Source organism: Lepidochelys kempii, chromosome 2 (assembly GCF_965140265.1).
Source record: "Lepidochelys kempii isolate rLepKem1 chromosome 2, rLepKem1.hap2, whole genome shotgun sequence".
Taxonomy (NCBI): Eukaryota; Metazoa; Chordata; order Testudines; family Cheloniidae; genus Lepidochelys; species Lepidochelys kempii.
The window spans coordinates 40,232,451-40,246,320 of NC_133257.1; the positions used below are offsets into that span (position 1 = coordinate 40,232,451).

General features: G+C 42.8%; 1 protein-coding gene across 16 annotated transcripts in view; it reads right to left on the reverse strand.

Moving 5' to 3' along the window:
* The window catches only part of VPS13B (vacuolar protein sorting 13 homolog B), a 921,287-nt gene that overhangs the window by 714,941 nt on the left and 192,476 nt on the right, over window positions 1–13,870 (reverse strand). For all 16 annotated transcript variants that reach the window (XM_073330465.1, XM_073330462.1, XM_073330464.1 and 13 more), the window contains exons 15-16: window positions 8,420–8,614; window positions 672–796 (exon numbers count right to left, since the gene is read on the reverse strand). In XM_073330465.1, coding sequence (XP_073186566.1) covers window positions 672–796; window positions 8,420–8,614 — 320 coding nt within the window. The remainder of the gene's footprint in view (window positions 1–671; window positions 797–8,419; window positions 8,615–13,870) is intronic.

Here is a 13,870-nt window from a genome sequence, read left to right on the forward strand (position 1 = left end):
GGTCACTCCTATAAAGTCCATAGTCCTTGTGGGAGTCAATGCTGACTATTCTTTGTTGACACAGATTCCGAAGGCTGCCAGAAGATGAAGCAAAAAGAGTCACCAGCTGGACCGCCTGACTAAAGTGACCCACTTAGACATCTACAGACACAGGATTCCAACTCCGGCCACGCAGCAACAAGAAAGAACTGGAGAGGGGCTGATCCATACTGCTCCCTATGCCCTTGGTTTGGAGTACGAGGGGAACAACTGTATGGGCACAGATCAATGGACACTTTGCTAGAAATCTTTAATCTCAGGTGAATGGTGCACATGCATATCCCATGTGTGAAATACACAAAAGGGACCAGCACTCAAAGAACTGGTCCATAAGACTTCCATTTTAAAAGCAAAACATTTGCTATAGGCTTTTGTAGCTTGTTCCTTTAGTTCATTCAAACAAAAAAAGGCCCTACAACACTAATTAACAGCTACATCCTCACCTAAATTTTATTGTGGACAACAGACTTTATATGATAATATATTCTACAAGAAACACAAAGGCCTAGAGGCAAATATGGTACTATACTCAATAAAATTCCCTTTATCTTTAACCTATGTCAATAAGTATAACACAAAAATGAACTGAAAGATTACCTGTTACTGTTTCATATTGTAAGTTTAATACTCACCAACATTTGGGAAACTTAAGCAGTTTGCCATAAATAGCAGTACTAAAAGAGGGGATAATTGGAGTAGGTAAGCAGTACGATCCTCTAACATCCAAAGAGGTCAATCCTGCCTGAAAACCAAATATCTGAAACAAGAAAAAAGGTCACATTATATCTTGATATAAGATTTAACAAGCATAAGATTAGATCTACCAGTTTCAATTTTCGTTACAATAACTGTACACTAAACTCTTTCTAGTTTTCAATCCAACTCCCCAAAATTTCAACTTGTTAAAATTAAACTAAACAAACATAAAATAATTATGGATTATCATTAGAGAATACTTTCCCAGCACACACAAATAACCTGAAAATTCCTCATGTCCAAGTTCTCTCCAAAAAACAAAATGTGTAAGTGTTTTACTTTAAGAGAAATATATCTGTTGAAAAAAATACTTAAAATTTATTTTAATTCACCCATTAAGATTTAAACATCATCCCACATGCTTCCTTACAATAGCATATTGTTATTTATTATTTTTATTATCATAGCAGCTAGGAGCCCTAATCATAGACCACAATCCCATTGTTGTAGGTACTGCACAAACACAAAAAACCAGTCCCAGAATAGCTTACAATCTACGTACAAGACAAGAGACAACAAATGGATACAGACAGACAGGGAATACAAAGAAATAATGAGACAATATTAGACAGCATGATAGGCTGTGTTCTCAGCACACCAGCAACCAAACTGTTGTAAATTTTTTTTGTAGGTACCACGGAAAAGTAGAGTTTGAAGGAAGGATTTGAAGGACGAAAGAACAAATGAGCCTGTTTGAAAATTTAACAAATGGGCATAGAGGCTGACATCATGGGCCAACCTGAAATGGGAGTCAACTTTTCTATACTGAATGAGAGAGTGTAAGTCAGGTGGAGGTAGACTGGGAAAGGCCTTGAAAGTGAAGACAAGTAGCTCGTGTTTGATACACTAAAGAAGAGGGAATCAGTGGAGGAATACAAAGAGAGGGATGACATTTTCAAAGCGAAAGCCAGGAAAATGATCTTTGCAGCAACATACTGAATAGGTATGAATAGGAAAGACTTCATTTGTCAAGGTGCAGTGCCTGTGGATAGGGCAGCACGCAGAGCTGCCTGGCCTTGCCTCCACGCAGGAGCCGGAGGGGCAACATGCCGCTGCTTATGGAGCTGCTTGAGGTAAGTGCCACCCAGAGCTTGCACCCCTAACCCCCTCCATCACCCCAACCCCGTGCCCAAGCCCTGATCCCCCTCCGAATCCCTCAATCCTACCTTCCTGCACCACAGAGATGGTACCCCCAGCCAGAGCCCTCACCCCCTCCTGCACTCCAATCCCCAATTTTGTGGGTATTCATGGCCTGCCATACAATTTCCATACCCAGATGTGGCCCTTGGGTCAAAAAGTTTGCCCACCCCTGCCTTAGGGGGACAGAGGGAGATTAAGAGTTCTGTTTTAGTTATGCTGATCTTGACCTGACAACTACGTATACATGAGGAAACATCAGACAGGCAGGCTGAGATTTTAGTTTGGACAGAAGGACATAGGTCTGGAGTTGACACCAAGATCTGTGAATCATCAGCATAGAGATGGCAGCTGAATTTATGTTCATGGATGAGATTATCCAGACAAAGAGACCAAGGACATAGCCCTATGGAACTCCCATAGAAAGATGGAGGGGATATATTGGAGATCCTCCAAAGGACATGCAGAAGGAGTGATTAGAGAGGTAGGAGAACCAGGAGAAGACACAGTCACAGAAGCCAAGGGAGAATAAGATTTCTAGAAGCAGAGCATGGTCAACTGTGTTGAAGGCGGCTTACAGGTTATGAAGTATGAAGATGGAGGAGTAACGTTTCCAAGCTTTGGCTAGGATGAGGTCAACAGAGACTTTTACAAAAGCAGTTTCAGTTGAGTGGAAGGGGTGGAAGCAAGACTGAAGAGAGTCTAGGATGGAAATGGAAGAGAGGAACTCCAGACAGCAGTTGTAGACAGTGTTCTCAATTAACATAGAAATGAAAGCGGGGCAGTAGTTAGACAGGCAAGTGGGTTCAAGGATTTAAGATGGATGAGACAAAAGCAAGTTTTGTATTGTGAGGGAAAAGAGCTAGAGGAAAGTGAGAAATTAAGGAGAAAGTAAGGGATGAAGATAAAAGAGGGCATAAGGTATATCAGGAGATAAGATGCATGAGGCCACTGGGGCAAGTGGAGAGATTAGAGAGGAAGAGAAAATGAGAAATTTCTGCATCTGTGTCAGGGAGTGTCATCAATATAAAGGGAAGGGTAACAACCTTCCTGTATACAGTTACTATAAAATCCCTCCTGGCCTGAGGCACAAACTCCTTTTACCTGTAAACGGTTAAGAAGCTCAGGTAACCTGGCTGGCACCTGACCAAAAGGACCAATAAGGGGACAAAATACTTTCAAATCTGGCAGGGGAAGGGGGAAAAGTTTTGGTCTGTCTCTTCTGTGTGCTTGCCGGACACAGATCAAGGAAACAAGCAATCCAACTCCATTAGAATTAGTAAGTACTAGCAAGGGAATGTGTTAGCTTATTTTTGTTTTGGCTTCTGATTTTCTCTGTGCTGAGAGGAAGGCGTATTCCTGGTTTTCTTTTTGTAACTTTACAGTTTGGCCCCGAGGGAAATCCTCTGTGTTTTTTAATCTGATTGCCCTGTAAGATTATCTTCCATTCTAATTTTACGGAAGTGCTTCTTTTACCTTTTTTCCTTCTAATAAAGTTCTGTTTCTTTTAGAATCTGATTGGGGTTTTTTTTGTTTGTTTGTTTGTTTGTTTGTTTTAAGGTGTCCTAAATGAAAGACGAGAGAACAAATTTGTAATGGAGGAAAGTCAGGGTGGTCATGGGATTTCCATCAGAGATTCTCTGCAGCAAAAGAATAGGGACAGAGGAAATGGATTTTGGTGATGAGCCAGGGTAGGGGGTTGCAGGGCAGACCTTGAGATGAGAGAGAGGAGCAAAGAGTAAAGGGTGTAGGAAATAAACGAGTGTGAAATGGAGAGAATCAACAATCATATCGATGGAGGAAGGGGAAGAGAAAGGCAAAAAGAGAGGAGAGGGCTGAGAGCAGATGAGAAGTCAAAACACTGATAAACTTGAAGTCACAGAAAGACTGAGTGACAGGGTTTTTTGGGGTGGGGGAGGCTCATGGACGGTGTTCAAAGATACCATGTGATGGTCGGAGAGGGGGAAGTCAGCAAGAGAGAGATAAGTGACGGATTGGTGAAGATCAGGAGAAGTGGATGGCCCTTTCAGTGAATGGGAGAGTTGAACAAGGCCTGGAAGTCAAATGAAGACGATAGGTGTGATGGGTTGGATCACAGAAATCCCTTTGGGACTGCTAACTGATGTGCTGACACTACCTCTGAACCCGCTTTCCCTGGCAGCTTGGGACTTCAATGCCCTTCCTGGTTTGAGCCAGACATGCTTGCTTGCTACAAACATGTGACTTCACCCCACCCACCCTTCCCCGATTAATCACTGAGACTGGGAGACAACAGAGACTGTGCAAGGGAGGGTTGCTTCTCCTCACCTCCCTTGCAGGCTTATGATGAAAATGGCTCAGTAAGCTGTGACCCTTGCTTCTAGAGAGAGAAGGTCTTTGTGGAGGGTCACAGTAAGCCCGAGGCTAGCGAAATCCACCAGGAAACACAGGAACCACGGAGACAAGGACAGAGCTTTGTCACATAACCTTTACAAATCCTGTGTGGAAAGAGGCAACAGCCTGTCTCTGTGAATCAGCAGCTTCATGTGTTACCTGCTGCCTGTTCCCTCTCAGCCAAGGACAATTATTCCTCAGGTGCTCAGTGGACTTACAATGATAGCACCTCTGGGGCTCCTCTGCTTGTACAGGAGATTTGGGACAAATAACAGGGGTATGGGGTGGTAAATGTCCAGCCTCCTTTCTCCCAGGGGTAAAACGGTGATTCTGCTTTCCCCCAATCCTGTACCCCTCTGCCAGTGGTTTATGTTTACTTGCAGCTTTTGACTGCTCGTAAGAGTCTGCAAACTCAGCCAATCCCCCCACACTGCATCCACAAATCCCCCACATTTTTCTCCCACAAATACTGTTTTATATCATCACTGCACATATTCAGGAATTATTCCTGAGTAACCAAATCACAGATTCCTTCAAAGCTTGTAATGCCTTTTCCCCTCACCCACTTATCTACCAAATCTCTCATTTCATTTACATAAGCCACATTACTCAATCCAGATCCCCTCTTCAAACTCCTGAATTTAACCCTGCAGGTTTCAGGTGTCATCTGAAACTGTTTCAAAACCAGTTCCTTAAATTTACCATAGTTTGAAGCATCATAAATAGGCATCTTATTGAATATGTCCAGAACTCTTCTAGTCAATTTTGCTCTCAATGTGGTCATCTTTTGATCTTCAGGGATGGAGGATGCAGTCTCTCAAAGGTGATGAAATATTCAGCAATATCACTGGATTCATCACACTGTGGACACAGTCACTCCCATTCATGGATTTTTGTCGAAGTGGAGCCAGCAGCTGCAGGTTTTGGCTCTTCCACTCCATAACAGCCAGTTCATGCTTCTGGGCCTCAATCTGGGCCTGCACTTCTCTGTCTCTTAACTCCGGGGCTCTTTTGTCCCTGGCTGCTTCTGCATTAATTTCCATTTGTTTTAATTCCATCAGTCTTTTATGTTCATTTTCTTTCTCAGCCATTTGCAATCTGTGCAGTTCTGGCTTTTTCTGAGTCTCACTCTCACTCATATTGCTGATTTTACTGTCTCTATTCCCTTCCCCGAAATAAGCAAACAGAAAATAACAAACCAGTAACCACTTTGTCTGTTCTCCCGCCACCACACGCAAAACTCACTTAAAATCACTACAAATATCTCAAAGCAATCAGCTGTGCACAGACCCTCCTCGCTGCACCACTGTGACAAGTTGGATCACAGAAACTCCGTTAAAAGAAAAGGAGTACTTGTGGCACCTTAGAGACTAACCAATTTATTTGAGCATGAGCTTTCGTGAGCTACAGCTCACTTCATCGGATGCATACCGTGGAAACTGCAGCAGATTTTATATACACACAGAGTTGGGACTGCCAACTGATGTGCTGAGACTACCTCTGAGCCTGTTTTCCCTGGCAGCTTGGGACTTCAGAACCCTGCCTTGTTTGAGCCAGACACGCTAGCCTGCTACAAACACAGACCCAGGTCTGAACCACGTCCTACAAATGCTGCAGGCTTAACTGAAAACAGCTTAAGAAGTGTTCCTGTCTCCAACATTCAGGTTTACCCTGTATAAAGCTTATACAGGGTAAACTCATAAATTGTTTGCCCTCTATAACACTGATAGAGGGACATGCACAGCTGTTGCTCCCCTCCCAGGTATTAATACATATTCTAGGTTAATTAAATAAGTAAAAAGTGAGTTTATTAAATACAAAAAGTAGGATTTAAGTGGTTCCAGGTAATAGACAGAACAAAGTGAATTACCAAGCAAAATAAAATAAAAAACTCAAGTCTAAGCCTAGTACATTAAGAAAATGATTTATTTATATATATAAATATATATATATATATATAAATATATACAGATGAAATCTCACCCTCAGAGATGTTCCAGTAAGCTTCTTTTACAGACTAGCCTCCTTCTAGTCTGAGTTCAGCAACCACTCACACCCCTGTGGTTACTGTCCTTTGTTCCAGTTTCTTTCAGGTATCCTTTAGGGGTGGAGAGTCTACCTCTTGAGCCAGCTAAAGACCAAATGGAGGGTATTCCACAGGCTTAAGTAGACTCTCTCTTGTGGGTGGAGACCCACTCCTCTCTCCTATGCAGAATCCAGCTGCAAGCTGGAGTTTTGGAGTCACATGGGCAAGTCACATGTCCATGCATGACTCAGAACTTTCAAGGTAGCATGTGAACAATGTCTGCCACCTGTAACGTCCCCAGGTAGACTTCTTATGTGGATTGGAGTCTTCCAAGTTCCATTGTCCGTTAAGTGTTTCTTGACTGGGCACTTAACTTGCAAATTCCTTTCTTAAGAAGCTGACCAAATCCCTTACAAAGGCTACTTAAACTCAAACAAGTACACAGCCAATATTCATAACTTTGAATACAAAAATGATACATGCATACAAATAGCATGAATATATTCAGTAGATCATAACCGTTACAGAGATATGTTACATGGCATATGTAGCCTAAAACATATTCCAGTTAAGTCATATATACATTCATAAACATATTTCCATAAAGCATTATGGGGTGCAACGTCACAACAGGGTGAGGAAACACACAGTTAAGGGGTCAGATGGGTCATCAACATGGAAGCTGAAGTCACTGAGGATGAGTGAGAGAGAGAGCCAAGAGTCGAAATCAGAGAAGAAGGCTAAAAGTGGGGACCTGGGTGAATTGTAGATGACAACAACAAGGAGGGAGAGAGGCGAAGACAGTTGAAAGAGAAGAAAATGGGAAGTGGGGTAGAGAGGGGTTATCATAGTACACTTTATACTTAATACAAATTAAACAAAATGCAGATATCCATTGTTTCATAGTTAGAGTAATATTTTTACAAAAACAGTGGGATTTAGTGACAAAAGTAGCTTTTCTTCAAATCTTTTTGTTATTTTGAATAAAATGTGATGATTTAAATTACATTCCACACAGTATATTATAATTGTTCTTTAATTTTTTTCTGTACTACTGTGAAAATTAATTATTGTGGAGCTGAATTTTTTCAACACATGTTGCCAAACTTCATGTAAGAATACAATTCATAAGTTTACACTAAAACTGGCAGATAAAACAATGGACTTAATCCTGCTCCCATCAACTTCCATAGGAGCAGAACTGGACCCTTCAGTACTGAAAACATCAAGGGGTTTCTTTAACATTTACATATTAACTTTGGGGAAAGAAAAAAAAAACTAAGGAAAACTTGAAAAGCATTTAGGAGTGTTGAATGTGATATTGCTGTCCCAATTATTTGAAATGTGATATGAGGTGAATATCTAATTCTAGAAAACATAAAATTTGCCATGTAATTAGCCAGCACAGTATTACTGTTTTACAAGAAGAAAAGGAGGACTTGTGGCACCTTAGAGACTAACAAATTTATTTGAGCATAAGCTTTTGTGAGCCACAGCTCACTTCATCAGAGCTGTAGATTCATCAGAGCTCAAACTGATTTTTTAATGGATTTTTGCAATCTCTTAACCTAGCAAAAGGGCCTCCTCCTCACTAAAGGATATTAAAATGCAATGTTTAGAGGTTCTCCTCACACACTCAGCGGTGCTGGAGTTAATGTTATGCAAAAAATATGTTAAAATGGGTGGCTCACTGTAGTCAAAAGCAAATATTACCGTAACAATTTTGTACCAAACATGTTCATCATAGCATCTTACAGAATGTATAAAGATGATTTGTTACAAATGTATTAACTATATTAGTATTAAAACCAATTTTGCAGAGGTCTTTGCCAAATAATTTGAATAAATAACAATAATAAAAAATTAGCTCCCTGGGGCTTCAGCCTGTACTCCTTACAAAGGTGGAACTAGGAAATTTTGCCTAAGTTAAGAGTGCAAAACCAAGCCCTTGATATTTGCCATACACCTCTTTGGAAAAACTGAATGTGCTCTGGGAGATCACAAATCTTAGCATCTAGGACTGTCTGTATTTGTATTAATTCTTTTCAGTGTTCTTTCATAATAAATACACTTCATATTTTCTTTTACCTTAAGGTAGCAGTGTGCATAACAGTAATGAAGCAGGTTATCAGGAGGTTGGCTAAGGCTGCTGACTGTTTGCACAAGTTGTTCAGCATACATTGGCACAGAATGTTCCAGGTTAATTTTGTCCATCAATATTCTAATAGCAGGCAAAGGCCGTAAAGGCTGGAAGCTTGTAGCATTTAACAAACCACTTGAACTCTAGAAAGAAAAAGAAAAAGTATTCTAAAGACAAACTTTTATGCAATGCCCTATGCAGGACCTCATACCTCTATCAATAAAATATTTAGAGTCTGAAACACTTCTAAAATAATTTTCCTGTAACAAGTTTTCATGTACAGAGTATGTGAAGGTGCAGTATGCTAGTCTATAAAAAGGTTATTTACTCATTGCTTCACCACTTGAAAGTACAGTACACCCAAATTCATGCTGATATAACTTTTACATAACTCTGCACTATCCAGTCTTTATAAATGTGCCAGATATCTTAACTATTATAAGAAAATAATGCATTTAATTTTCAAAAATATGTTACATAAAGATTGTTTATGAAATAAGTAGAAGTTGGAGATAAAAGCTAGTACAAACTGCATGCATTTCAACTAAAAACTGATTAGGGGTTTTCAAGGTCCCCAGTGAAGCCACAAAATTGCTATATTACACAACAAAGATGGTGTGAGAAAGACAGGAAACGTTTCTTCAAGGACTCCAGTTATGTGTTTTTTATTGATTCATTCTGATGGAAAAGTTTTCTACCTGACCTGAATGTTGCTTTTCTGGTGTTCAGCTGGCATCCTGTTTAACTTGGTTTTAACTATAGGAAGCTGTCAAAGGATCTAACTACAGGAGTGGAAGCAAGCTTCATCATCATGGCTGCCATCACCCGTACTGGAACCTTAGAATCTACCACCAAACCATTAGATCTCCATTATCCTAAACATGAAAAATATTCTAACTATATGAGGGGAGTAGATCAGAGGACATCAACATCTAAGTTGGGTACAATTATTTTTCATATCCCTCAACCTGTAAAGAAGGGGTGGGCAAACTTTTTGGCCCGAGGGCCACATTGGTGTTGCAAAACTGTATGGAGGGCAGGATAGGGAAGGCTGTGCCTCTCCAAACAGCCTGGCCCCCACCCCTTATCCGCCCCTTCCCACTTCCCGCGCCCCTCAGAACCCCCAACCCCCGCTGCTCCTTGTCCCCTGACTGCCCCCCTCTTGGGTCCCCTGCCCCTAAATGCCACCCAGGACTCCACCCTCTATCCAACCCCCCCCGCTCCCTATCCCCTGACTGCCCCGACCCCTATCCACACCCCAGCCCCCAGACAGGCCCCCCAGGACTCCCATGCCTATCCAAACCCCGCTGTTCCCCGTCCCAACTCCCCCCAGAACCTCCGCCCCATCCAACTTCCTCTGTTCCCTGTCCCCTGACTGCCCCGACCCCTATCCACACCCCCACCCCTAACCGCCCCCTGGGACCCCACCCCCATCCAACACCCCCTGCTCCCTGTCCCCTGACTGTCCCGACCCCTATCCATGACCCCACCCCATCCAACACTCCTGCTCCCTGTCCCCTGATTGCTCCGACCCCTATCCAAACCCCCACCCCCTGACAGCCCCCCCGGGACTCCCAGGCCTATCCAACCACACCCTGATCCCTGTCCCCTGATTGCCCCCAGAGCCCCCTGCCCCATATCCAACCCCCCCCAACTCCCCGCCCCCTTACCATACTGCTCAGAGCAGCAAGAGTTCGCAGCCCTGCCACCCAGCCGGAGCCACCTACGCCGCCCGCACTGCACTGCGGGAGCTGCGGGCCAGAGCACTGGCAGTGCGGCACGGTGAGGCTGCAGGGGAGGGAGGACAGCAGGGGAGGGGCCGGGGGGTTAGCCTCCCCAGCCGGGAGCTCAGGGGCCGGGCAGGATAGTCCCACGGGCTGGATGTGGCCTGCGGGCTATAGTTTGCCCACCTCTGCTGTAAAGTCAGGCTCACTTAGTAACAACATGAGCCCAACTGTAAAGGTCTCAGAGGGAATGAAGAATTATAAATGAGACATTTAAAAAAGTTCTAAAATAGCTTTGATAGTCAGAAAAGTGTTGGGAGTTTTCAAGTCCAATCTCTTGACTCACTCCAGAGCAACAGAAGTGTTATTTCCCATTGAAAAGTTGGGGCGCTCCCCTTTCTAGTGTTAATAGCTCTTCCTTCTAACCCTGATGTATCAAGAGATATCAGACCCTAAACCTGTGACTGGTTCAGGACCATCCAGGGTCTCAGGCAGAGTAATCTGGGTGAAGGTAAGAATTCCAAAATTGAGGGACAGAAGGTAACATTTCAGGTGTATTGATTAAATAAATGGCAGCTATTTCAAACTGCTTAATGGTTTGGAATGTTATATATAGTTATGAGGGCAATAAATTGGTGGGCTAAGTAAGCTGAGGCTAAAAGTACGTAATACACGCAATTTATTTCATAGGTTTCACTACTATATATCATATAATTACTTTACTAGACAAACATTAAAAGAAAGTTAATGCGAAGTGCAAAGTGAAGCACTGAAAAGTAAAGAAATGCTAGAATTAAGGTATCCTATATAACCTTAATTTGCCCCCCTTGTGTATACGCATTATAATAGTCTTTATTTACATGATCACATACTATTTTTTCTACTAGACCCCTGCCTCCTTCTCTGAACAGGATGCCCAGGGAACCTTAGTTCTGGCATCTCCTAACTTTTGTGTGCTTCACTTTCAAACCTCACATAGCAATAGCTGCAAGTAACACTTTCTACCATCTCCAGTTGGCTAGGAGACTCCGTTCCATCTTGGCAGATGCCGATCTGCCCTCACCCATTCACACCTTCATCACCTCTCAGATGCATTACAGCAATGCAATATCTTGGCATGAAACCTTCAGCACTCAGGAAACTCCAGCTAGTACAGAACATTGCAGAGCATCTCATGAGCAACTGAGGCTTCCGCAATCGCATTATGCCTGTCCTCCAGTCTCTACAATGGCTTCCAATCAACTTCAAGGTCTGGACCGTCTCCTCAAATCACTCCAAGGGTTGGGCCTAGGATACCTACAGACTATCTAAAGGTCCAGGACAAATACCATGATTGACAAATACATTCCTCTGGTACCATGAAATTCTCAATAAGGATAAAGCTCATTTGTACAGAAGATAGAACTTTCTCCAGAGGCAGTCCAAGAGCGTGGAATTAACTCACAAAAGAATGAAGTGCCATCACAAACTTTACCACTTTCCACTCCAAAGGCAAGGCACACTTCCTTAACCTTGCCTTCTCTAATATAAACACACAGCAACAGTTCCACTTATACAAAAAAAAATTAAATTAAAACAAAACCCCAGCAAAACAGGACACTCCACTGCACGTTTCTCCCTCTGGGGAGAAGATGAGAGAACAAACAATGTGTGACATATGTATGCATGTTGTTTAATGCACTACTGGAAGGCACTCAGATATCATAGTGATAAGTGTGGTATGAAACCTATACAGTACCTAAATAGCATACTTTTAACAGGCATTTTTGTGTGCATCGTCGTAGGTTTTTACAAAAGGAAACTGAAAAAACAGCATTCTACCATATGGAATTATATTGAAACCCACATGAGTCATCAGCAGGGTTTGAACCTTTAGATCCACCACACAGACCTCTACAACTTGACGTAACTATATAACCAATTGCAGTAATATGTTGCCATTCTCTATGTGGACCCGCACTAGCAGGAGATGAAAAGTTTTCAGTGGATTTCCCAGATACTAGTTGACATCACAGGAATGGTGAGACTCAGTAATCTTGGGTTCCATTTCTGACTCTGAAGGAGAGGTTGCTCTATTGAGTACAGACTCTTCTGCCCAATACTCTCACTACCTGTCCTTGTCTTGTCTCTTTGGCACCCGAGCTTCTCATACTGGTCCCATTCTCCCTCATGTAACCTGTCCCAATTTCAGCTTCTCAAGGTTTCTCCTCCCTGTTACCCAGTCTCCCCTTTACTGCCAGGTTAGTCACCTTACCCAACCCTACTGAGTTCCCACCCCACAGCTCCTTGCCCAGCAAGTCCCAGTTCCCCCCATCCAGCCTCATCTGGTCCCTCTCTCTCCACCACCCTGGCATACAGTCACATCTCTGCTCATGTTTCCCATCCCCATTGGTCCCCTACATGGAGGATAACAGTCTATTACTGCTGTTTATTCCTTCAGCTCAAATGGAAGAAGTCTGCGTAGTGAACCTCAAGTTCCAGGGTTTAATTCCTGCTGACAATGCTTGTGGGGAGTAATAACAGTTGCACATGATATAATTTCTTTGATTCCTTTCCGTTTTCTTCCTGAAAAACACCTAGGAAATTCCATACAAAAATAATGCTAAACCAACATTGTAAGGTTGCAAAATCAAGCACTCCAAAGCCAGAAAATGGCAATACCAGCAGGAGAGTGAGTTTGTGTGTGTATAGGGGTGGGGGAGGGGGGTGAGAAAAACTGGATTTGTGCTGGAAATGGCCCACCTTGATTATCATGCACATTGTAGGGAGAGTGGTCACTTTGGATAAGCTATTACCAGCAGGAGAGTGAGTTTGTGTGTGTGGTTTTTGGAGGGGGGTGAGGGAGTGAGAGAACCTGGATTTGTGCAGGAAATGGCCCACCTTGATTATCATACACATTGTGAAGAGAGTGGTCACTTTGGATGGGCTATTACCAGCAGGAGAGTGAGTTGGGGGGGGGGGGGGGGGGCACGGAGGGTGAGAAAACTTGGATTTGTGCTGGAAATGGCCCAACTTGATGATCACTTTAGATAAGCTATTACCAGCAGGACAGTGGGGTGGGAGGAGGTATTGTTTCATGGACTCTGTGTGTATATAATGTCTTCTGCAGTTTCCACGGTATGCATCCAATGAAGTGAGCTGTAGCTCACAAAAGCTCATGCTCAAATAAATTGGTTAGTCTCTAAGGTGCCACAAGTACTCCTTTTCTTTTTGTGGCTCAAGAGAAGCCAATCCACAGTAAATACTTCAGGGTTGTAAAAGACAATAGCCAAACTATTAGGTTTGAAGATTCTATCACCTGGATTCCTCCAACTTGCAGGCCCAGTTTTAATGACCTAGGCCAATGGCCAGAAACAGAAGAGAAACAAAGTACTATAGCAATTTTTAAAAGGACTGTCGATAGAGAGAGGGGTTGACTGTTCAGTAGATGTTCTGGGAGAGCAGACTGAAACAGGTACCCACTCGCATGTCTGAAGAAACTAGGCCACTTGAGACTTCCATCAAGGAATGGTAAGACAGATATGCATGTAGACTGGTTGTTGTTTTTAAATACTTTGTTCCTACTGTTATGATAAATCATACTTGGGTTTTGAGAAGGTTGTTGGGTTACTGTACACACCACTGGTCACAAACTCCTGAAGGGAAGATACTAAATCTATTTGGACCTGCTGGGTA